This window comes from Oncorhynchus nerka, linkage group LG11 (assembly GCF_034236695.1).
Source record: "Oncorhynchus nerka isolate Pitt River linkage group LG11, Oner_Uvic_2.0, whole genome shotgun sequence".
NCBI classification, from domain to species: Eukaryota; Metazoa; Chordata; class Actinopteri; order Salmoniformes; family Salmonidae; genus Oncorhynchus; species Oncorhynchus nerka.
The window spans coordinates 22,304,149-22,331,245 of NC_088406.1; the positions used below are offsets into that span (position 1 = coordinate 22,304,149).

At 42.8% G+C, this 27,097-nt stretch overlaps 1 protein-coding gene across 1 annotated transcript in view; it reads right to left on the reverse strand.

Annotated features, from left to right (window-relative positions):
- Window positions 1-27,097, reverse strand: part of LOC115118397 (protocadherin Fat 3-like) — a 131,560-nt gene that overhangs the window by 50,040 nt on the left and 54,423 nt on the right. The window contains exons 4-7 of the mRNA XM_065024051.1: window positions 23,563-23,877; window positions 22,890-23,100; window positions 11,042-11,181; window positions 3,329-3,604 (exon numbers count right to left, since the gene is read on the reverse strand). Coding sequence (XP_064880123.1) covers window positions 3,329-3,604; window positions 11,042-11,181; window positions 22,890-23,100; window positions 23,563-23,877 — 942 coding nt within the window. The remainder of the gene's footprint in view (window positions 1-3,328; window positions 3,605-11,041; window positions 11,182-22,889; window positions 23,101-23,562; window positions 23,878-27,097) is intronic.

Sequence of the window (27,097 nt, forward strand, 5' to 3'; positions counted from 1 at the left end):
TTTGGGAACCGTTATCTTAGACTCTGTAGTGGTTATGTGTAGTGTTTGGGAACCGTTATCTTAGACTCTGTAGTGATTATGTGTAGTCTGTAGTGATTATGTGTAGTGTTTGGGAACCGTTATCTTAGACTCTGTAGTGATTATGTGTAGTGTTTGGGAACCGTTATCTTAGACTCTGTAGTGGTTATGTGTAGTGTTTGGGAACCGTTATCTTAGACTCTGTAGTGGTTATGTGTAGTGTTTGGGAACCGTTATCTTAGACTCTGTAGTGGTTATGTGTAGTGTTTGGGAACCGTTATCTTAGACTCTGTAGTGATTATGTGTAGTGTTTGGGAACCGTTATCTTAGACTCTGTAGTGGTTATGTGTAGTGTTTGGGAACCGTTATCTTAGACTCTGTAGTGGTTATGTGTAGTGTTTGGGAACCGTTATCTTAGACTCTGTAGTGATTATGTGTAGTGTTTGGGAACCGTTATCTTAGACTCTGTAGTGATTATGTGTAGTGTTTGGGAACCGTTATCTTAGACTCTGTAGTGGTTATGTGTAGTGTTTGGGAACCGTTATCTTAGACTCTGTAGTGGTTATGTGTAGTGTTTGGGAACCGTTATCTTAGACTCTGTAGTGGTTATGTGTAGTGTTTGGGAACCGTTATCTTAGACTCTGTAGTGGTTATGTGTAGTGTTTGGGAACCGTTATCTTAGACTCTGTAGTGATTATGTGTAGTGTTTGGGAACCGTTATCTTAGACTCTGTAGTGGTTATGTGTAGTGTTTGGGAACCATTATCTTAGACTCTGTAGTGGTTATGTGTAGTGTTTGGGAACCATTATCTTAGACTCTGTAGTGGTTATGTGTAGTGTTTGGGAACCGTTATCTTAGACTCTGTAGTGGTTATGTGTAGTGTTTGGGAACCGTTATCTTAGACTCTGTAGTGATTATGTGTAGTGTTTGGGAACCGTTATCTTAGACTCTGTAGTGGTTATGTGTAGTGTTTGGGAACCGTTATCTTAGACTCTGTAGTGGTTATGTGTAGTGTTTGGGAACCGTTATCTTAGACTCTGTAGTGATTATGTGTAGTCTGTAGTGATTATGTGTAGTGTTTGGAAACCGTTATCTTAGACTCTGTAGTGGTTATGTGTAGTGTTTGGGAACCGTTATCTTAGACTCTGTAGTGATTATGTGTAGTGTTTGGGAACCGTTATCTTAGACTCTGTAGTGATTATGTGTAGTGTTTGGGAACCGTTATCTTAGACTCTGTAGTGGTTATGTGTAGTGTTTGGGAACCGTTATCTTAGACTCTGTAGTGATTATGTGTAGTGTTTGGGAACCGTTATCTTAGACTCTGTAGTGGTTATGTGTAGTGTTTGGGAACCGTTATCTTAGACTCTGTAGTGGTTATGTGTAGTGTTTGGGAACCGTTATCTTAGACTCTGTAGTGGTTATGTGTAGTGTTTGGGAACCGTTATCTTAGACTCTGTAGTGGTTATGTGTAGTGTTTGGGAACCGTTATCTTAGACTCTGTAGTGGTTATGTGTAGTGTTTGGGAACCGTTATCTTAGACTCTGTAGTGATTATGTGTAGTCTGTAGTGATTATGTGTAGTGTTTGGGAACCGTTATCTTAGACTCTGTAGTGATTATGTGTAGTCTGTAGTGATTATGTGTAGTGTTTGGGAACCGTTATCTTAGACTCTGTAGTGATTATGTGTAGTGTTTGGGAACCGTTATCTTAGACTCTGTAGTGGTTATGTGTAGTGTTTGGGAACCGTTATCTTAGACTCTGTAGTGATTATGTGTAGTCTGTAGTGATTATGTGTAGTGTTTGGGAACCATTATCTTAGACTCTGTAGTGGTTATGTGTAGTGTTTGGGAACCGTTATCTTAGACTCTGTAGTGGTTATGTGTAGTGTTTGGGAACCATTATCTTAGACTCTGTAGTGGTTATGTGTAGTCAATTTATATTTATATTGTTAGACCTCTTATCTATTTTGTGCAGGAAGATGTTACAATTATGAGGTACTGATCGTATTGTAGCCTATACTATACATGTACAGATGTGCAAACATACCTGGTTCCAGCACAGCAGGCACTATCATGGGCACACCGAATGCCAGATATTAAAGATACTATCTACCTGTAGATTTCACAAATGAAATCAGTGCGCCCGCCTAAAACTGAAAAAAATGTATATATATTTTCCCTCATAAAAAATGTCAGGCAGACGTTCCTACCTCGCTTATCAACGCGATATGATAAAATTCAAAAAAAATAATTACATTTCTTCGAGATTTGAGAAAACAGTACAACTACAGTGGTAGGATGAGCATTCATTTCCTATGTTACCTACCCACTGAACCAGAGGAAAGTAAGTAAAACAGAGTGAATGAGGATGAATAATTTCAGAACTAAACACACACACAGCCTGACTCCACACACCCACACACACACAAATACACCTAACACTCTCCCAACCAACACAAAACAGTTCCAGTCAGATCACTCTCACATCTCTCTTTCACAAATTCCTTTTATCGCTCTCCCCAACACACACACAAACTCAGTCATGGCTCCTTAAACCGTCTCATTCCCCTGACGAGGGTGAGACGTTGGTTCATTGCTCTCAGTAATTAGTGTAACTGCTTAATGATGAGTTCAGGTAAAATGAGAACACAGACATAGAAGTAGTCTGTCTCTTGCAGGAGAGCTGAGTCACATTAGAATATTAAGCTGCTGGAATAAAGATAATGCTCTTGGCCCACTCTGCATCTCTACAGGTCCTTTCTGCTCTCCTCTCCTCTCCTCTCCTTTCCCATTCTTTTCTTTTCACTCCTCCTCTGACAGTTTCAACACATCCATGACCAATGGAGGGATTTTCATGCAGAATCTTAAGGGAATGTGACCAAATAACACGAATGGAATCCTCTCTTACAACGAGATTGACTCTGTACCGGTACACCCCTGTATATAGTCTCCACATTGACTCTGTACCGGTACACCCCTGTATATAGTCTCCACATTGACTCTGTACCGGTACACCCCTGTATATAGTCTCCACATTGACTCTGTACCGGTACACCCCTGTATATAGTCTCCACATTGACTCTGTACCGGTACACCCCTGTATATAGTCTCGCTATTGTTATTTTACAGCTGCTCTTTAATTACATGCTACTTTTATTTCTTATTCTTATCCATATATTTTTTTAACAGCATTGTTGGTTAGGGGCTCGTAAGTAAGCATTTCACTGTCAGTGCATGTGACTAATACAATTTGATTTGATTCAAGATGACCAAACCATATTTGATACAACAGTAATGGTATCAGTCTCTTACCATGACAGTGAGGATGTGTTGTGCTCTAGCCTCGTGGTCCAGTCTCTCTGTAGTATACACCGTGCCAATGATGGGGTCTATACGAAACAGACGCAGGCTGGAGGGGTCGATGGCGCTGTGGAGGGAGTAGGTGAGGCGGTGGTGCTCGTCCCGGTCCGACGCTAACACCTGGACCACCTCCGTCTCCGGGGGTGTGTCCTCAGAGATGGTCATGTCATAGGTGGGTTGGGAGAAGACAGGTGCGTTGTCGTTGTTGTCCAACACTGTGATGTGGACCTGAAAAGGAGAGGGAGAGATGGGGGTTGTGGGTAGGGTTAGGCCAATATGTCATAGTACTAGAACACACAAGCGTTTTGTTTTCAGTCTTCAGTGGAGTGAAGGGTAGGCCATAACCTATACAATACCATTGATAAGTTTGAACACACCTACTCTTTATTTGGACTATTATCTACATTGTAGAATAATAGTGAAGACAACAAAACTATAAAACAACACATATGGAATCATGTAACAAACAAAAAAGTGTTTAAATCAATCCAAATATATAGATTCTTCAAAGACGCCACCCTTGGCCTTGATGACAGCTTTTCACACTCTAGGCATTCTCTCAACCAGCTTCATGAGGTAGTGACCTGAAATGCATTTCAATTAACAGGTGAGCCTTGTTTAAAGTTCATTTGTGGAGTTTCTTTCCTTCTTAATGCGTTTAAGCCAAACAGTTGTGTTGTGACAAGGTAGGGGTGGTATACAGAAGATAGCCCTATTTGGTAAAAGGCCATTTCCATATTATGGCAACAGCTCAAAAAAGCAAAGAGAAACAACAGTTCATCATTACTTTAAAACATGAAGGTCAGTCAATCCTGAAAATGTCAACACCTTTGAACGTTTCTTCAAGTGCAGTCGCAAAAACCATCAAGCGCTACGATGAGACCTGGCTCTCACGACCCCTCATGAGAGCTGTAGAGGATAAGCTCTGCGGTAGAAGATAAGCTCATTAGAGTTACCAGTCTCCGAAATTGCAACCCAAATAAACGATTTAAAAATATATATATATTTAACTAGGCAAGTCAGTTGGGAACAAATTTACAATGACAGCCTAGGAACAGTTTGTTAACTGCCTTATTCAGGGGCAGAATTATATATTTTTACCTCTTCAGCTTGGGGATTCGATCTGGCAACCTTTGGTTACTGGCCCAAGGCTCTAACCACTAGGATACCTGCCGCCCCTTCTCTGCTTCACACAGTTCTAGTAACATACACATCTCAATATCACCTGTTCAGAGGAGACTGCGTGAATCAGGCCTTCATATTCAAATTGCTGCAAAGAAACCACAACTAAAGGACACCAAAAATAAGAAGAGACTTGTTTGGGCCAAGAAACACGAGCAATGGACTTTAGACCGGTGGAAATCTGTCCTTTGGTATGATGTTTACAAGTTTGAGATTTCTGGTTCCAACCGCCGTGTCTTTGTGAGGCGCAGAGTAGGTGAATGGATGATCTCCACTTGTGTGGTCCACACCGTGAAGCATGGAGGAGGAGGTGTGGGGGTGCTTTGCTGGTGACACTGTCAGTGATTTATTTAGAATTCAAGGCACACTTAGCCAGCATAGATACCACAGTATTCTGCAGTGATACGCCATCCCATCTGGTTTGCGCTTAGTGGGACTATCATCTGGTTTTCAACAGGACAATGACACAACACACCTCCAGGCTGTGTAAGGGCTATTTGACCAAGGAGAGTGACGGAGTGCTGCATCAGATGATCTGGCCTCCACAATCACCAGACCTCAACCCAATTGAGATGGTTTGGGATGAGTTGGACCGCAGAGTGAAGGAAAAGTCTTTCAAGACTGTTGGAAAAGTATTCCAGGTGAAGCTGGTTGAGAGAATGCCAAGCGTGTGCAAAGCTGTCATCAAAGAAAAGGGTGGCTACTTTGAAGAATCTCAAATATAAAATATATTTAGATTTGATTAACACTTTTTTGGTTACTACATGATTCCATGTGTATAATTTCATAGTTTTGATGTCTTCACTATTATTATACAATGTAGTAAAAATAAAGAAAAACCTTGAATGAGTAGGTGTCCAAACTTTTGACTGGTACTGTGCATTCAGTCAGATACTATATTCAGTTCCATGTCATACAGTACATATTCGCGAATCTGTCACAACTATTACCACGTTTTTGCAGTTCATGTATTTATTTACTTGAAAAAGAAAAGGAGAACCAAACACTCTAGGAGCACAGATGCAATGATTTAATAACCAATTATAAACTTGGTGGTTTGAGCCCTGAATGCTGATTGGCTGGCAGCCGTGGTATATCAGACCGTATGTCACAGGTATGACAAAATATTTATTTTTACTTCTCTAATTACATTGGTAACCAGTTTATAAAAGCAATAAGGCACCTCAGGGATTTGTGGTATATGGCCGATATATCACGGCTAAGGGCTGTGTACAGTCACTCCATGCCTAAGAACAGCCCTTAGCCGTGGGAAGTTAAGCCTGGGAATTTGGGGAATTTTGCTTAAATTCATCAAAAAAGTTGGCTTGTAACAGAGAACCTTTTTTGTGGGATACACAAAAGGAAATTCTAGGTCTTGTGGCATATTTTGGTTAAACTATCCCCAACTCAATGGAATTGCAACCCTCTGCATGCACAGTGCATTTTTTCCATCACATGTACAGCTGATTCTCAAGATCTTGCACACTAATGAGATGCTATTGAGCCCACACTACTACACTGTCTGAGCCAATGACTATATGCTTTCTTGTAAGTTTTTATTACAATACTGGGTGGGGTGAATATATTTTATACGACATACATGATTTTTTGTTAACTAGTAAATAGTAGCCTACAGCAAAGTGTGTTTAAATCATTTCTAACTTGCTAACCATTTCTGCTAAGTTTGTTTTTGCTACCATGTGGGTTTTAGCTTGAGCCTGCTAACTGAGGAGTGTTAATTCACCTTGTTTCCATACATATTTCATTTTAAAACATTTATCTTACAAAGAAGTTGTTTAATATAACTGCTTAACTACTTATCTGTACATGGAATTGTATTTGTTTTTTAAAAACGTTTTTTTTCTTCTAATCTTTACAGGAAAATGCCACAGGAACTATCTGATGTGTGGAGACATTTCACTGCAGCTAATGTAGAAGGAAAAGCTGCGTACATTTTCAAATCATATGTGAAGAATGCAACAAAGATGCAGAATCATCTGGCCAAGTGCATAAAGTTCCCTCAGCGCTCACAACAAGCAACCTCAGACAAAAGTCTCTCTACTTCTATTCGAGGTGAAAATGATGAATCAGACACCTTATCGATAGCAACAGCTCATGATCTTCCTTGAATCAGAAGTCCTATCCTCACATCACACCCATTGGCTATGCTGCTCATGGATTGAATCTGCTCCTCAAGGACATCATGGCACTGAAAACAATGGAAACACTCTACAAGAGAGCCAAGGAAATGGTTATATATGTGAAGGTTCATCAAGTTATAGCAGCAATCTAACTCACCAATTAAAGTGAAAAGAATAAGAGCACCACATTGAAGCTGCCAGGCAACACCCGTTGGGGTGGTGTTGTCATCATGTTTGACAGTCTCCTGGAGGGGAAGGAGTCTCTCCAAGAAATGGCCATACCACAGTCTGACGATATGGACAGCCCCATCAAGAGGATCCTCCTGGATGATGTATTTTGGGAGAGAGTGGTAAGCAGCCTGAAACCTATAGCAGTAGCCATTGCACGGACTGAGGGAGACAATGCCATCCTGTCTGATGTTCAGACTCTGCTTGCAGATGTAAGAGAAGAAATCTGTGCTGCCCTGCCCATTTCCCTGTTGCGCCAAGCAGACGAAACTGCAGTTCTGAAATACATCAAAAAGCGTGAAGACTTCTGCCTGAAGCCCATACACGCAGCAGCGTACATGTTGGACCCCAAGTATGCTGGCAAGAGCATCCTGTCTGGTGTAGAGAGCAACAAGGCGTATGGTGTCATCACTACCATGTCTCGTCACCTTGGCCTGGATGAGGGCAAGGATCCTGGTAGTCTGGCGAAGTACACTTCCAAGCAAGGGCTTTGGAATGGAGATGCAATATGACACTCGTGCCAACATATCTCATCAGCCACCTGGTGGAAGGGACTTTGTGCATCTGAGGCTCTTTCCCCTGTTGCCTCCATCATCCTCCAAATCCCACCAACATCAGCCACCTCAGAGTGCAACTGGTCCTTGTTTGGGAACACACACACCAAAGCACGCAACATGCTGACCAATACAAGGGTTGAAAAGTTGGTGGCCATCTGGGCAAAAAGGCTTTTTGATCTTGACAACGTAGCCATCCTCAATAAGATTGGATAGTGACAGTGAAGGTGGACGTGGACATTGAGGAGATCCAGGGAGAAGACATGGAAGCCTGAGAGGAAGACAACCAAAGCTTTCGTTTCTAGACTATCATTTTACAGATGTATGTCGAAAACGTTTTTGGGAGATGCGATGGATCATTGGGGATCATTCAATATTCCCTTTCAGTGTTCAGTGAAATCATCCCATGTGAAGAGTCAACTCATTTAATTAAAGTTCAATTCGAAACTAAATCTTTTTTTTATTTCTATTGGAAGGATTTAATCATTTGCAATTATATCTACTGATGATAAAGTAAAAGGTTTATGTTTCTGTCTCCATATGATATGGTAAATATATCCAATGCAGAAAACATCTACATTTAATGGTATTAATATTCATTTGCGTGTATTTCTGTTAATTCACATATTTTCACATTAATTCCCATATATTCCTGTTAATTCCCACGGAAAGTTTCCACCTCTGAATCTTCCCCAAAATGTGCAACCCTAATTGGCCATATACCACAACCCCTAGTGCCTTATTGTTTAAATAACCAACATTTGGACAGACAAGCTGTCTTCAAATCAAATCAAATCAAATGTCTTCATCAGGGTATAATGACAAACACTGCAGGTCGCTAGTTTATATCACTTCAAAGGAGTTGGGAGATAAAAAAACAAGATAGATTGAGAGAGAAAAAACAAGATAAGAGCAGCACCGAAAAACTGACAAGAGAGAAAAGGTGTTTAATGAAAGAGAAAACAGATATAGGGGAAATATAACGAAGGAGAAAGTGCGAGTGAGTTTGTGTTACATCATGGAGGATTTCATGACTGCTGGTTGCTTGTTACCCGTTGGCAGGTTTTGTCACACTGTTTGTCACAGGTGTCTGTAATCATGGCTGGGTGTGGCTTGATATCATTGGTTAATTATAGAAATAAATAGAACATATAAAAACCATGAAGGATAATAAGATCATAGATACAATTTGGCTACATAAGCCTACAAACATTTAAATGAATAGCAAATTCACAAGAATGTATTTATATACACCATGTTTGCTGACGTGCTTGTTGCGTTGCGTGTCATGTACTGTGTTGATGGTTGATGACTCATGGAAACCTTGTGAATCAAGAACAGCAGATTCCCACCGCCGGTGACAAAGGCTGTTGTGTTGCGTAAGAAGGGCGGCAGAGAAGGCTAAATATAAGACAGAAGCAGCAGCTGTCTTCCTGCCGGTGAACAGTGGAGATTTCCCCCATTGGGCATCACGCTGACGCTCCATCTGTGATGTTGAAGAAGGGAACTCAGCCCAGCCTCTCATGTCTGGCTCTACTGTCAGCACGTCTTACAGGTGTGTGTGTGGGCCGGGAAGATACGTGCGTACACCCATAGGGATTTAGTCAGCACATCTTGCATTTCAATTTTTTGTTGTAATTTAGCAGACGCTCTTATCCAGAGTGAGTATTTCGCTACAATAACATCTGCTAAATATGTGTACGTGACCAATAAATTTGATTTGAAGTAGTGAGTGAATACATTTTTATACATTTTTCATACTGATCCCCCATGGGAATCAAACCCACAACGTTGCACTGCAAGCACCATGCTCTACCAACTGAGCTACACAATACTATCTTGCAGGGGTGTGTGTGTGTGTGTGTGTGTGTGTGTGTGTGTGTGTGTGTGTGTGTGTGTGTGTGTGTGTGTGTGTGTGTGTGTGTGTGTGTGTGTGTGTGTGTGTGTGTGTGTGTGTGTGTGTGTTGGAATGAATAGCAAGGGGGTTTGGACATTGTGAACAGGTACCTTCACACAGGGTGCAACATTGGCATAATGGACCAACTGAAACAGAAGGAGTTACTCCGAATGAATAGAGAGTAGCTGAAAGAGGATGTGTATAGCTTCCTGTGCCCTAGCTAGCAATTAGACCTCTGTACTTAATGGGGATTCTCACTGGGCACACGCTGGTTGAATCAACGTTGTCATTGAACCAACATGGAACAGATGTTGAATTGACTTCTGTACCCAGTGGGTTGGCTCTCCCTTTCAGGGCACACAGCAGTAAAGCTCAGTTACATTTCCCTCCAGCTATCATTCTGAACGAACAGAGGGAGAGAGGGAGAGAGGGATGAAAGACGGAGGGAGGGGGAGGGGGGAAATAATGTGAGAAACTGAAAGTGAACCAAACCTACAGTACATGTATGTGTGAATGTGTTCATATTAATCACTATCCTTTTCACCAGGGAACCAGTTTCCCTGTCACCTAGTCACAGAACGCTTTACAGAAACAATGCCATGCACCATAGGAACATGACAGACCTATGAGCAAAACTGATATGTGTTAATGTGTCCGTTTCGCAGGCCTAATGTCTGGCTATTGAAAAGCACTGGCCCTGAAAATGACAACGGAGGGAACAGGTAGAGTGACATACGTGTTGTACGGACTGTCACAGGGAAATGATAAGGTGTCTTGCAAGCACATTCTGTATGTCAGTGCAATCCCTTCCGCTCTATACAAATGCTAATCCATTCCACTGTGTGTGTCCTGTTCTACCACAGTCAACTTCTGCATTTAACACACAATGAACACACATTGTAGATGACAGGACCTCTAACAGAGGAAAGGGTAATAAGATATACCGGTATATTTCTTATCAATTTAAAATGGGATACTTCTCTATCATCATAATGTCCAACCCACTATAGAACATGGCACTCCTAACTCAAACAGAGACTGATAAAGAATCTTCACACTAGCTCAGTTTACACACTAACAATCGTTTTTGGAACGTTCAATCACAGCCTGAACAGTGCGAAGGAACAGAACAGGACAGGACATGGCAGAACAGGACAGCGGAGGCTAATGACCTCTGTACAAACAGAGGAATTAGACACAGGGGTCAGAGAGACAATTACACTGCTAGTTATCACCGTTTGCCATGTTCTGATCACTGGAATAGGTTCTTGACACGCCAGATGCCATAATTCATGTGACAATGTGATGCCATCCATCACACCATCTAAAGACGTTTTTCAAAATGGCTGATGAAAAAAGTTCAAAACATAATGTCCTTGGGCAAAATAAGAGTGTAGCGTCTGTCCATTAAGGCGAGGTCTGTGTCTGTGGTTACAAAAGTAAACATTGGTAGCATGCATGTGGTTTATCATGTACTTTTTGAGGGTGTGTGTGAGGGTGCATTTATGAGTGTTCAGATGTACAGGTGGTAGCAAGCTACAGAACACAATACTAACAGTGCCACATTAACTTACGCATTCCAAAATCAACACACACAGGTAGTAGATTTGTCTCTTTCTGGGAATAAATAAATAGGGATATGATATGTTGTGTCATCAGCTACCTGTGTGGCTGCAGAGTTGGTGCCGTCCGTCACCTCCACAGTCATGTTGTAGAAGGAGCGCTGCTCAGCGTCTAGTGGCTTAGCGATGATGATGGTGCCCACACCCTTTTCTATATCAAACAAGCTGTCAGTGTTACCACCTGGCCAGGAGGGGGGGATAGAGAGCAGAGAGGGTTAGCGACAGAGGGGGGGGACTGGTTTATTCATCTCTCGCTCTCTTTTCTCTTTCACAAAAGTTCTCACTCAATCACTCACACACACACGCTTCTTCTCTCTCTACCTCACACACACAAACCTACATTTTAATAAAGTGTATGGGTCTGTGATAGTGAAAAACAGGGAAACACACTGAATTGTAAATGTGACAGTACTGTGGGGAGTGTATGACCTGAACGATTCCTGGCTCTCTGCCAGGGAATACATAAATAGACACAAACACACACAAATACAACATTACACACAAAAGCATACACAAATAATCTAACAGGGAGCGGGCATGCACAATCACTCGGATCACAAATACAAGTGTGTGTGTGTGTGTGTGTGTGTGTGTGTATCTTCCAACCAATCTGTGAGTAATTACTAGGTTCACAGAGTCCCGAATTAATAGAGCCCTGAAAGACTGAATTAATAGAGCCCTGAAAGACTGAATTAACAGAGCCCTGAAAGACTGAATTAACAGAGCCCTGAAAGACTGAATTAACAGAGCCCTGAAAGACTGAATTAACAGAGCGCACAGACTGAATTAACAGAGCCCTGAAAGACTGAATTAACAGAGCCCTGAAAGACTGAATTAACAGAGCCCACAGACTGAATGAACAGAGCCCAGAAAGATTGAATTAACAGAGCCCTGAAAGACTGAATTAACAGAGCCCACAGACTGAATTAACAGAGCCCTGAAAGATTGAATTAACAGAGCCCTGAAAGACTGAATTAACAGAGCCCTGAAAGACTGAATTAACAGAGCCTGTGTCAATGGAGCTCCAGCCGTGAATGGGCCTGAGTCTGAAATGAGACCACACCGGCTGTAATTAAACCACAGCCTCATCTCTGGTACCTAATTGATTTACATGGACATTTTGGCCTCACGTGGATACCAACTCACAGCTCAGAGTGTGGGAATGTCATTTTTAAGTGCGACGTAAGGGTCCGGAGTGTGTGTGTGTGTATGCGTGTTGTATGTGTGTGGGTGTCTGTGTGTGTCTGCTTGTCTGCATGCCTGTGTGCATACTATATGAATGAGCATGTGTGAATGAATGAGATTGTGTGTGTATGGTTGTGTGTGAGTGTACTCGAGGTGCAGACTCAATGGGATTCCTCCCCGGTGTTTCTGTTTATTAAAGCCATGACCTCAGCCCAGCACCAACTAAGGCTATAACACTCCACCACTCAACCATAGATGTATGTGTCCTATTTGTGATTGGGTTACGATAAACACTTCCAGCTCTCTATCATCTGTCTCTTAAATCATTACAACTCCAGTGATTTGGTCCTAATAGCTTTCCTCAAAAGATGTGCAGAAGGAAGACACGAAAAACAGCCACACTCCCTGTCTCTTTCCCTTCACTTCCGCTAACAGTAATCTAGTGCTTTTACGGTTCAGTATGCCGATTAGCATCATATCCGTCGGACCAGATGATTTTACACTCATTAGAGGAGTGCAATATACACTACATGACGAAAGGTATGTGGACACCTGCTCGTCATACATCACATTCCAAAATCATGGGCATTAATATTGAGTTGGTCCCCCCTTTACTGCTATAACAGCCGGGAAGCTGGGAAGGCTTTCCACTAGATGTTGGAACATTGCTGCTGGGTCTTGCTTAAATTCAGCCACAAGAGCATTAGTGAGATTGGGCACTGATGTTGGGCGATTAGGCCTGGCTCGCAGTCTGTGTTCCAAATTATACCAAAGGTGTTCGATGGGGTTGAGGTCAGGGCTCTGTGCAGGCCAGTCAAGTTCTTCCACACCGATCTCAACCAACCATTTTTGTATGGAGCTCGCTTTGTGCACAGGGGCATTGTCATGCTGAAACAGGTAAGGGTCTTCCCCAAACTGTTGCCACAAAGTTGGATATACAAAATCGTCTAGAATGTAATTTTATGCTGTTGCGTTAAGATTTCCCATCACTGGAACTAAGGGGCCTAGCCCAAACCATGAAAAACAGCCCATTATTCTTCCTGCACCAAACTTTACAGTTGGCACTATGCATTAGAGCAGGTAGTATTTTCCTGGCATCCGCCAAAGCCAGATTTGTCCGTCAGACTGCCAGATGGTGAAGCGTGATTCATCACTCCAGAGAACGCGTTTCCACTGCTCCAGAGTCCAATGGCTGTGAGTTATACTCCCCGCCGTTGATGCTCCTAGACGTTTCCACTTCACAATAACAGCACTTACAGTTGACCAGGGCAGAAATGTGACGAACTGCCTTGTTGGAAAGGTGGCATCTTATGACTGTGCCACGTTGAAGGTCACTGAGCTCTTCAGTACTGCACATTTTTGTCTATGGAGATTGCATGGCTGTGCGCTCGATTTTATACGCCTGTCAGCTACGAGTGTGGCTGAAATAGCCGAATCTACTAATTTCAAGGGGTGTCCACATACTTTTGTCTATATATAGTGTACATGAAAATAAAGGAAAGTGTACAGTATTAAGAAAAATAAGCCATTCAAGAGAATTAATATCCAACCATGGAGGCTTCAGAAGGATGAGTCTGTCTGTCTGTCTGGAGCCATCCTATATGACCCAACCAACCAAACGCTCCATTTCGGGAAAGGAGGAACTGAGGTTTGGCAGGGCAGCAACCGGGCAGACGGAAAAATAACAGTTCCCTTCCACCAAATTATAGAAGGGAAACGGAATCCTCCGCAACAAGGCTGTTATTTAACCCTCTGTTGAACGCTAAAATTGCTTCCCTCAGTCTCTCCATTCAGATTAGTAAGGGAAGCCGCTCCAGTGCTTAAAAACACTCTGGCAGGCAGCACAACCGATAAAGAGGCACATTTATCTTCCTTTCAAAGAAGGAGGAGGGGATGAACTTAGCGTTTGTCGTAAACAGATAAAACAAAGCAAATGAACAAAAGAAGAGGGAAATGAGGACAAGCGTCAATCTGTTCAGAAATTAGTTCATGAGTACAACAACGGCTTCGTTAACTAGCTTCAATCGGTTGAGAAAATGGCTAGGATATAGTGCGTGGTTGAGAGAGTGGGGAGGTTCTGGGATCGATTGTGTAGGCTGAGTGGAGAGTCTGGGATTTCTGAGATTGATTGGTATAGGCTGGAAAGGGGACACAGGATCAAACTGAATTGACATCATTTTCATGGTCATTCTTTGTATGGATTGACTTGACATATAGAACCCAGCTGTTTAGATTGACTTGATATATAGAACCCAGCTGTCTAGATTGACTTGATATATAGAACCCAGTTGTCTGGATTGACTTGACGTATAGAACCCAGCTGTCTGGATTGACTTGATATATAGAACCTAGCTATCTGGATTGACTTGATATATAGAACCCAAGTGTCTAGATTGACTTGAAATATAGAACCCAGCTGTCTGGATTGACTTGACGTATAGAACCCAGCTGTCTAGATTGACTTGATATATAGAACACAGCTGTCTGGATTGACTTGATATGTAGAACCCAGCTGTCTGGATGGACTTTACGTATAGAACCCAGCTGTCTGGATTGACTTGATATATAGAACCCAGCTGTCTGGATTGACTTGATATATAAAACCCAGCTGTCTGGATTGACTTGATATATAGAACCCAGCTGTCTAGATTGACTTGATATATAAAACCCAGCTGTCTGGATTGACTTGATATATAGAACCCAGCTGTATGGATTGACTTGATATATAGAACCCAGCTGTCTAGATTGACTTGATATATAAAACCCAGCTGTCTGGATTGACTTGATATATAGAACCCAGCTGTATGGATTGACTTGATATATAGAACCCAGCTGTATGGATTGACTTGATATATAGAACCCAGCTGTCTGGATTGACTTGATATATAGAACCCAGCTGTCTAGATTGACTTGATATATAGAACCCAGCTGTCTGGATTGACTTGATATATAGAACCCAGCCGTCTGGATTGACTTGATATATAGAACCCAGCTGTCTGGATTGACTTGATATATAGAACCCAGCTGTCTGGATTGACTTGATATATAGAACCCAGCTGTCTGGATTGACTTGATATATAGAACCCAGCCGTCTGGATTGACTTGATATATAGAACCCAGCTGTCTAGATTGACTTGATATATAAAACCCAGTTGTCTAGATTGACTTGATATATAAAACCCAGCTGTCTGGATTGACTTGATATATAGAACCCAGCTGTCTGGATTGACTTGATATATAGAACCCAGCTGTCTGGATTGACTTGATATATAGAACCCAGCTGTCTGGATTGACTTGATATATAAAACCCAGCTGTCTGGATTGACTTGATATATAGAACACAGCTGTCTGGATTGACTTGATATATAGAACCCAGCTGTCTGGATTGACTTGACGTATAGAAACCAGCTGTCTAGATTGACTTGATATATAGAACCCAGCTGTCTAGATTGACTTGATATATAGAACACAGCTGTCTAGATTGACTTGATATATAGAACACAGCTGTCTAGATTGACTTGATATATAGAACACAGCTGTCTAGATTGACTTGATATATAGAACACAGCTGTCTGGATTGACTTGATATATAGAACCCAGCTGTCCAGATTGACTTGATATATAGAACCCAGCTGTCTGGATTGACTTGATATATAAAACCCAGCTGTCTGGATTGACTTGATATATAGAACCCAGCTGTCTGGATTGACTTGATATATAGAACCCAGCTGTATGGATTGACTTGATATATAGAACCCAGCTGTATGGATTGACTTGATATATAGAACCCAGCTGTATGGATTGACTTGATATATAGAACCCAGCTGTATGGATTGACTTGATATATAGAACCCAGCTGTATGGATTGACTTGATATATAGAACCCAGCTGTCTGGATTGACTTGATATATAGAACCCAGCTGTCTGGATTGACTTGATATATAGAACCCAGCTGTCTGGATTGACTTGATATATAGAACCCAGCTGTCTAGATTGACTTGATATATAAAACCCAGCTGTCTGGATTGACTTGATATATAGAACCCAGCTGTATGGATTGACTTGATATATAGAACCCAGCTGTCTGGATTGACTTGATATATAGAACCCAGCTGTCTGGATTGACTTGATATATAGAACCCAGCTGTCTGGATTGACTTGATATATAGAACCCAGCTGTCTGCATTGACTTGATATATAGAACCCAGCTGTCTGGATTGACTTGATATATAGAACCCAGCTGTCTGGATTGACTTGATATATAAAACCCAGCTGTCTGGATTGACTTGATATATAGAACCCAGCTGTCTGGATTGACTTGATATATAGAACCCAGCTGTCTGGATTGACTTGATATATAGAACCCAGCTGTCTGCATTGACTTGATATATAGAACCCAGCTGTCTGGATTGACTTGATATATAGAACCCAGCTGTCTGGATTGACTTGATATATAAAACCCAGCTGTCTGGATTGACTTGATATATAAAACCCAGCTGTCTAGATTGACTTGATATATAGAACACAGCTGTCTATATTGACTTGATATATAGAACACAGCTGTCTAGATTGACTTGATATATAGAACACAGCTGTCTGGATTGACTTGATATATAGAACACAGCTGTCTGGATGGACTTTACGTATAGAAACCAGCTGTCTAGATTGACTTGATATATAGAACACAGCTGTCTAGATTGACTTGATATATAGAACACAGCTGTCTAGATTGACTTGATATATAGAACACAGCTGTCTGGATTGACTTGATATATAAAACCCAGCTGTATGGATTGACTTGATATATAGAACCCAGCTGTATGGATTGACTTGATATATAGAACCCAGCTGTATGGATTGACTTGATATATAGAACCCAGCTGTCTAGATTGACTTGATATATAGAACACAGCTGTCTAGATTGACTTGATATATAGAACACAGCTGTCTGGATTGACTTGATATATAGAACACAGCTGTCTGGATGGACTTTACGTATAGAAACCAGCTGTCTAGATTGACTTGATATATAGAACACAGCTGTCTAGATTGACTTGATATATAGAACACAGCTGTCTAGATTGACTTGATATATAGAACACAGCTGTCTGGATTGACTTGATATATAAAACCCAGCTGTATGGATTGACTTGATATATAGAACCCAGCTGTCTGGATTGACTTGATATATAGAACCCAGCTGTCTGGATTGACTTGATATATAGAACCCAGCTGTCTAGATTGACTTGATATATAGAACACAGCTGTCTGGATTGACTTGATATATAGAACCCAGCTGTATGGATTGACTTGATATATAAAACCCAGCTGTCTGGATTGACTTGATATATAGAACCCAGCTGTCTGGATTGACTTGATATATAAAACCCAGCTGTATGGATTGACTTGATATATAAAACCCAGCTGTCTGGATTGACTTGATATATAGAACCCAGCTGTCTGGATTGACTTGATATATAGAACCCAGCTGTCTGGATTGACTTGATATATAGAACCCAGCTGTCTGGATTGACTTGATATATGGAACCCAGCTGTCTGGATTGACTTGATATATAGAACCCAGCTGTCTGGATTGACTTGATATATAGAACCCAGCCGTCTAGATTGACTTGATATATAGAACCCAGCTGTCTGGATTGACTTGATATATAGAACCCAGCCGTCTGGATTGACTTGATATATAGAACCCAGCTGTCTGGATTGACTTGATATATAGAACCCAGCTGTCTGGATTGACTTGATATATAAAACCCAGCTGTCTGGATTGACTTGATATATAGAACCCAGCTGTCTGGATTGACTTGATATATAAAACCCAGCTGTCTGGATTGACTTGATATATAGAACCCAGCTGTCTGGATTGACTTGATATATAGAACCCAGCTGTCTGGATTGACTTGATATATAGAACCCAGCTGTCTGGATTGACTTGATATATAGAACCCAGCTGTCTAGATTGACTTGATATATAAAACCCAGCTGTCTGGATTGACTTGATATATAGAACACAGCTGTCTAGATTGACTTGATATATAAAACCCAGCTGTCTGGATTGACTTGATATATAGAACCCAGCTGTATGGATTGACTTGATATATAGAACCCAGCTGTCTGGATTGACTTGATATATAGAACCCAGCTGTCTGGATTGACTTGATATATAGAACCCAGCTGTCTGGATTGACTTGATATATAGAACCCAGCTGTCTGCATTGACTTGATATATAGAACCCAGCTGTCTGGATTGACTTGATATATAGAACCCAGCTGTCTGGATTGACTTGATATATAGAACCCAGCTGTCTGGATTGACTTGATATATAGAACCCAGCTGTCTGGATTGACTTGACGTATAGAAACCAGCTGTCTAGATTGACTTGATATATAGAACACAGCTGTCTAGATTGACTTGATATATAGAACACAGCTGTCTAGATTGACTTGATATATAGAACACAGCTGTCTGGATTGACTTGATATATAAAACCCAGCTGTATGGATTGACTTGATATATAGAACCCAGCTGTCTGGATTGACTTGATATATAGAACCCAGCTGTCTGGATTGACTTGATATATAGAACCCAGCTGTCTGGATTGACTTGATATATAGAACCCAGCTGTCTGGATTGACTTGATATATAGAACACAGCTGTCTAGATTGACTTGATATATAGAACACAGCTGTCTAGATTTACTTGATATATAAAACCCAGCTGTATGGATTGACTTGATATATAGAACCCAGCTGTCTGGATTGACTTGATATATAGAACACAGCTGTCTAGATTGACTTGATATATAGAACACAGCTGTCTGGATTGACTTGATATATAAAACCCAGCTGTATGGATTGACTTGATATATAGAACCCAGCTGTCTGGATTGACTTGATATATAAAACCCAGCTGTCTGGATTGACTTGATATATAAAACCCAGCTGTCTGGATTGACTTGATATATAGAACCCAGCCGTCTGGATTGACTTGATATATAGAACCCAGCTGTCTGGATTGACTTGATATATAGAACCCAGCTGTCTGGATTGACTTGATATATAGAACCCAGCTGTCTGGATTGACTTGATATATAGAACCCAGCTGTCTGGATTGACTTGATATATAGAACCCAGCTGTCTGGATTGACTTGACGTATAGAACCCATCTGCTCAGAATATAGTGTAGGGTTGTGGTGGCTCGTCTATAAGAGGACAACTTCATGATGTGTTTATAGGATGTGGTGGCTGGGTGGTTGACATGGCAAACGTTGAGTGGTTAAAACGGCATCCGTTTGGATGGTGTGTGTTTAGGTTGAATAGCAGCTATATATAGTAAAATGGTTGTGTTATACCTTCTGGACAGTAATACGTTTAGCAGTGGATTAGTGTGTGTGTGCAGGTGCATAACTTAACTGTGTGTGTGTGTGTGTGTGTGTGTGTGTGTGTGTGTGTGTGTGTGTGTGTGTGGGAATTCAGAAGCAGTTGTACATGTTTGTGTGTATGTATCCTTTATGTGTTTGGAGAGTGTGTGTGCGTGGTGTTCTGGTGAATAATGGCCTGGGATGTGGGGGTCTGGCCCCGTAAATGAATCACAGTGTTTAGCTCCTCTACTCTCACCTGGCCCCTGAGCCTGCCCGCCCGCCCACACACACACACACACACACACACACACACACACACACACACACACACACACACCCACACACACACACAACTGGGCACCTCACTCCATCAATAATCCCTCCATCCCTAAGGCTGCACACCTACGTTTTCCCTCACCCTATACCTTTCACTAAGCCCTCTACTATTCTCTGCCCTCCATTTCATCTTTCCTTTAATCACTGAAGCTGCTCTTCTTCTCTCTTCCTCATCTGACCTCTGCTCCTTTTATCTATCATAAGTCTCTTCTCTTTCTCCTCTACTTTCTACATATTTTCCCTCTAGCCCTCTATTTCCCTCTCATTTTCTTCTGTCCTCTTTCTCTTTCCCTCTATCTGTATCCCCCTCCTTATCTCTCTCCATCCCTACCACTCTCCCTCTCTCTCTCTCTCCATCCTCTCCCTGTTGGTTCCTCTGGTTGGAGAGGTGCCTGTGGCAGACCAACAGACTGTTACAGTGAGGGACTCTCTCTAACCAGGGGCACAGTGACCATGAGCTCACCCTTGACCCACAACTCCCACACCTCCCACTAACCAGCCATCCGTTTAATTGGGTCGTCAGTGGGAGGTGTGTGTAATAATGTAGTGTGTGCGTTTGTGTGTGTGTGTGTGTGTGTGTGTCTGAACGTGTGAGTGCAAAATAGTGTGTGTATTTTATGTGTGGGTAAGATTTTGTGTGTGTCCATGGGTGTGTGCCTGCATGTTCCTGCATGTGTGTCCCTGTGTGTGTGTGTTTCCGCCTCTGTGAGTGTGTAGTGTGTGTTGCTCACAGCTCAGGGGTGGTGGGTGTGATGTTTCCCCAAACACTGATGCCTTAGCAGGCCATTAGACAAAGCTGTCACCAGGGTCGCTCAGGGGTCATTGCCATGGCAGCAGTTATGGGCTTGCTATAAAGGGAGATCACAGGGTCTGATAGACAATTTAGTACAGCAAGGAATTTCTCCAAAACTAATCACTTATGTTAACCTTGGAAGAAAGGGTTACAATGTACATTACACATGTGGGAAGCACACACAGACACACAAACACACTCTCTAATGAGCTTCTGTGTGGGATGTACATTATAAATAATTTGTAAAAACACACAAACACACACATACACAAACTTTTGTGAAGGGAAAACACCTTTCACCTGTCCAGCCCCCTTTGTCTCCAACCAACCAATCAGAAAAAGGAGTGAGCAGCACTGGGCACACAGTGAATGATGGGAAAAGCACAGGTGAATGATGGGTAAAATAAAAGAGGAAGGAAAGGAAAGGGAAGCAGAAAAAAGCAGATTGGAGTCAAACTGAGATACCTTCTGTGGAACAGTTCCTGCCACAAGCCGTCTGCAGTATATAGAACATCTCACGGAAAGGCCTGGGACCTTCCAGACACGAGGCATTGAGAGAGGAGAGAAAAGGGAGGGAGAGAAGAGGAGAGAAAGGGTGAGACAGGGAGAAAGGAAAGGAGAGAGACAGGGTGAAGGGGAATTGGAGAGGAGGAGAGACAGAAAGGGGGAGGAGAGGGAAAGAGAGAGGGTGAGGAAGGGTAATGGTAAGAGGGGAGGGGGTGGAGGAGGAAATAGAGAGGGTGAGGAAGGGTAGGGGTAAGAGGGGAGGGGGAGGAGGAGGAAAGAGAAGGTGAGGAAAGGAAGAACAGGGAGATATATAGTGCAAATGGAGGAGGAATTACGAGGAGGGAGAGAGGAGAGAGAGAGATGTGATCCCAGAGGAGAAAACGAGTGAGGCATTGAGCAGAGAAGAGAGGAGAAGAGGAGGAGAGGGGCATACAGGAGAGTAGAGTAGTAGGCCAGAGAGAGCAGCCATAGTCAGAGAGAGCCTAGAGCTGGAAGAACAAGCCAGAAGGTATCTCCAACTGGAACACACACTGACTGCCACTGCTCAGTGACAACAAAAGAGAGATGGATCATGGAGCATTCCTGGAAACGTGGTCATGGCCGTGTAGTCAATCCACTCGTCTCTGGGCTGAATGCTCTCAACATAAACTCACCTACCCACAGTGCAGTTCAGCTAGAGAACTATCAGCTTCATAAATATTATATTACATTACGTAAAAAATAGTTATATTGATGGACCACAATCAATTCATAGAAAGAGTTAAGGGCATAATCATATTAATTCTAACAAAACTTTTATTCTAATAAAACTAAATGGATTTTGCAATATTGATTAAATTAATTAAAATAATTCAAGCAAGATTAAAACTGACTGGCTTTGACTGTAATTGATTCAGGAAACGATATGGATTTGACAAATGTCGCTGTTCGTTAGCAGAAAAATGAAGATACGTAAACTAGATATTACATAACCTGTTGAGCCTTTTATGTGGATAAAATTGGACTTCAAAAGTTCAAAAAGGCTTCAAATTAATGAAATACTTGTAAGTGTGGCATGTCATTGGCATTTCAAGCCTCTTACAGGGACATTCTACTGATCTTACTCAACATTCTTTACCATGAGAATAAGACAGTAAATTGTGTCTGAAATCAGCATGTCAAAGACAAATTTCTTAGCAGCTGTAGTTGATATAATAAGCTTAATCCTTATGGTAAAAAAAAACAGCATGAATATTTAAGCACTTTAAAGGGGTAGTTCATTTCAAAATGTAAGTTTGTCAATGTTGTCAATCTTCCAAAGAGAGTGAATTAACCCCTTTAAGCGCATGGCATTTCTCTCCATTAGAGTTCCCAGAATATCTGGCAGGGACTTCGAGACATCTCAATTGCTTTTCCACTGACTTACAGACCTTTACAGCCGGTGGTGTGTGCTAAAATCGCCATGGAGACTGTGGGATGGCAGAGGAGAGAGAGAGACACGCTGGCAACAGAACATGCAGTGAGGTCACAGTACCTGAGCTGGGCCTCACGCACAAACACGCACATCAAACCAAACCAAACCGTCAGCCCAAACACCATGCACCAATAATGGTACATAACCTACCTGACTGACAGCCACCCCAGCCAATCAGATACATCGCTCCCCCTGACAAACCCTCCACCAGCCCCCGCCTCTCGGCAGTGCCTTACCTGTGATGTCAAACCAGAGGGGGTTGGAGCTCTGTTGCATGGAGACCACACCCACTATCTCGGCCACCTTGTCACTCTCCATGACGGTGAAGTTGTAGTACTGCTCGTCGAACAGCAGGGGGGCTACTGAGGCCGAGGGCTTACGGATCCACTCGATGTGTAGGCGGGCCGTCGACCACTTCTGGGGGCGGCCATTATCTGTGGCTTTGATCTGGGAATGTGGAGGAAAGAGGACAAGGAGGAGAGAAACAGGTAAAGGGTTGGAGAAAGAGAGCGTTACAGACAGAAAGAGAGAACAAGGATCAGAGAAATGGAAGGGAGGTGATAGATTTTCACATTAATTATCATTCGTCACAGAGAGGGTGAGAGTGGTGAGAAATATCTAGAATGGCAAGAGGAACGCCAAAGGAGCCACAGACGCATTATAGACAGAGTGATATACTGTAGTGTAGCAGAAAACATCATGAAATACATTGAGAGTTCTTAGTTCACATAGCCTACTTCACAAAAAGGAACATTTGAAGTTTTTATTATATTTTTCTAAGTGAAAGATAGAAGAGAACAAGATAAAATAGAGACGAGAGAGATGGGGGGAGAGAGAGTGGGAGAGAGAAAGAGGGTAGAACAAGACAAAGAGAATGGTAGTTGGTTAGGAAGTTCAAAGGTCACATACAGTGAGGATGTCGTAGCTCCCGGCAGTGAACTGCTTCCGTGACGACACCACCGCCGTCTTGGGGTCGATGAAGAACTTGCCGTCCTCGTTGCCGTCGACGATGCTGTAGGAGAGGTCAGCGTTAACCCCTTCATCCCTGTCGTAGGCAAAGGCCCTGTAGATAGACTCTCCTCTCTTCCTCCTGTCCCTCTCTGGTAACTTGATCTGGTACACCTTCTCTGGGAACGTGGGCTTGTTGTCATTCTCATCAAGCACGTGGACGATCACCCACAATGTGGAGTGTTTGGGGCTGGGACCGCCATCCGACACTGTGACCTGCGAATCCACACACACACAACCGCAGACAGACACACACACACGCACAGAGACCGGGACAAACATAGACATACATACGCACACACAGATGAACAGACAGAAAACACATACAGACACACACACACACAACCATTTACACGTGTAAACACACACACACAATAGAGAGAAAAAAAACACGACATTTGTTAAGATTTACATCAGTTTCTTCCCCATCTAAATTCATTTTGACAGTCACTCATTCTCTCCTGTATTTGTCTGACAACTGGAACACATTGTCATATTTCCAAAGTGGGGATCGTTTTGCCTTGTATCTTCTTTCCTATGTTCTGACAGCTAATTAATCTGGCTCTGCTCCTACTTCCACCATGACGAAGAGCCTCTTGTAGATAAATGCAAAATGGGAAGGGGCCAGAGGATGAGTTAGCCAATGAGAGATGAAATCCACCGTCCCGTCCATAAAATACATTTATATTCATTTTCGGGGGGAGATAAAGGACGTCGCTAGCAGCCATCAATCCAAGCTACAATTCATTTCCCAAGTACTTATTATTGGGTTCATTTAAAAAGTCCATCTGTCATTTTCTAAATGACACAGTGAGGGGGTGCCGTAGATATATGGAGAGAAATTCTAATGAATTACAGACAGAGCGAGAAAGAGACAGAGACAGAGAGAGATGCACACAGAAAGAAAGAGAGAGAGGGGGGGTGGAGGGGTAGTAGTGGGAGAGAGAGGGAGAGAGAGGGAGGGAGAGAGAGAGAGAGAGAGAGAGAGAGAGAGAGAGAGAGGGAGGGGTGGTGGAGGGGTACTAGTGGGAGAGAGAGAGGGAGGGAGATAGGGAGAGGGGGTGGTGGAGGGTAGTAGTGGGAGAGAGAGAGGGAGGGAGATAGGGAGAGGGGGTGGTGGAGGGGTAGTAGTGGGAGAGAGAGAGGTAGGAGATAGGGAGAGGGGGTGGTGGAGGGGTAGTAGTGGGAGAGAGAGAGGGAGGGAGATAGGGAGAGGGGGTGGTGGAGGGGTAGTAGTGGGGAGAGAGAGGGAGTGAGATAGGGAGAGGGGGTGGTGGAGGGGTAGTAGTGGGAGAGAGAGGGAGGGAGATAGCGAGAGGGGGTGGTGGAGGGGTAGTAGTTGGAGAGAGAGAGGGAGGGAGATAGGGGTGGTGGAGGGGTAGTAGTGGGAGAGAGAGAGAGGGAGGGGGATAGGGAGAGGGGGTGGTGGAGGGGTAGTAGTTAGAGAGAGAGAGGGAGGGGGATAGGGAGAGGGGGTGGTGGAGGGGTAGTAGTTAGAGAGAGAGAGTGGGGGATAGGGATAGGGGGTGGTGGAGGGGTAGTAGTTAGAGAGAGAGAGAGGGGGAGGGAGATAGGGAGAGGGGGAGGAGGGAGGGGTAGTAGTGGGAGAGAGAGATGGAGGGAGATAGGGAGAGGGGGTGGTGGAGGGGTAGTAGTTAGAGAGAGAGAGGAGGAGGGAGATAGGGAGAGGGGGTGGTGGAGGGTAGTAGTTAGAGAGAGAGAGAGAGAGAGAGAGAGGGAGGGGATAGGGAGAGGGGGGTGGTGGAGGGGTAGTAGTTAGAGAGAGAGAGAGGGGAGGGGGATAGGGAGAGGGGGTGGTGGAGGGGTAGTAGTTAGAGAGAGAGAGAGGGGGAGGGAGATAGGGAGAGGGGGGAGGAGGGAGGTGGCTCAGAAAGATAACAGGGGTGTGTGAAAGGAACATAAATGACAGCATAAGGGAAGAAGAGAGGAAGAAGAAGAAATGAAGGACTCCAAGCCTGTGGCGGTTGACCCCTCTGTGAGTGTATGTAACCTGCTCTGTTCAGCACAGTGAGAGAGAGGTAGAGACAGAGGGAATAGGGTGAACAAGCAACTGGTGCCCAACACCTCACAGGACAACAATGTTCACTAAAGGTCAACATTAACAGCTCTCCATTCATCAGAGAGAGAGAGAGAGGAGAGAGAACCTGAGAGAGAAACAGAATGAAAGAGAGACAGAAGAGCTTGGGGAATACATTAGACAGGTAGGCGTGTCCGGCCTGCCAACAACATACAGCAGCACATCACTGAAGCACAAAGACAGCACAGACAGCTAGCATACACTGAACATACGCTAATGCAGCTAAAACATGCTAATATACTGTTTACACTAAGCTATATCCACTGATTATACACATGCATTATTAAAGAAGACCCTACAGCCATTGAACTATCAGTGTATTGTTAATATGTTAACATGAAACAGACAATTTAAGTGGTTGGGATAAGACTGATGAGGAGAAACCATTGAGAGGAGCGTTTCATAAGGACTGATTGGGCACAGTAGTACTGTAGGTTTGAGTAGAGAGTAGCATGGGTGGGTGGGGAATAAAGAATGCCAGCAGTTGGAAACACCAAAGGCAGACGATGCTTGTCTGTGTGCCACTGAGTATGCACACAATAATGTGATTATTGTGGATCATCAGATTAATATAATAGAAGAACGATTTCCCTAAATGGAAACATCTGAAATCAGGCTCCCTGATGGCACTCTGATAAATGCAGAAAATCACCAATCAAAATAAACATTCTACCACCCTTTTTCTCCTCAATGTCATGACTTCCCTGTTGGGTGAAGATGATAAGATCCAGATTGCCCCCTCTCAATCCCAAACAGTTTTATGACTGGTCGTAAATAGAGTGTGGAAACGTTGGGTTTGTCAGGGTTGAGGGGGAAGAAACCTCTTTGTTACAAGGAGATTCCTCCCGCCAAAACAATAACATCAAAAGGTTGAAAAATGAAACAATATTTCTGTAGTCCAAGTGGTTGGAGTTGTCCGTGGGCACGTAAAGGACCATTTTGTGGGATCAGTTGTGTTTTGGGATCCCATGAAGGACAGTGTAACAACACAACTGTTTCTCTGAATGTGTACATATCTCAGTGATCAGATTCACATCCAAATGTTGGGGAACTGATATGATTAAATATGAAACTATTTGTGAGAAGATGTAATGTTAGCCTTCTAAATTAGATAATTGTTTTTCATATGAAGTCCTAATCACGCCCACGTGAGCACAGCCATTAAATAGCACTCCTGACAAAATTGAAATTAGACCAGAAGACGTGAGGACGCAGTCCACACTTCATGAATGGTTAAGAAATCTTCAAAACTAATGACTACACATTCACAGTCTGCAGCTGTATATGTAAAATAGTCTAGGAAACTCGACCGAAGACGAGAAAATAACATTTCCCTAT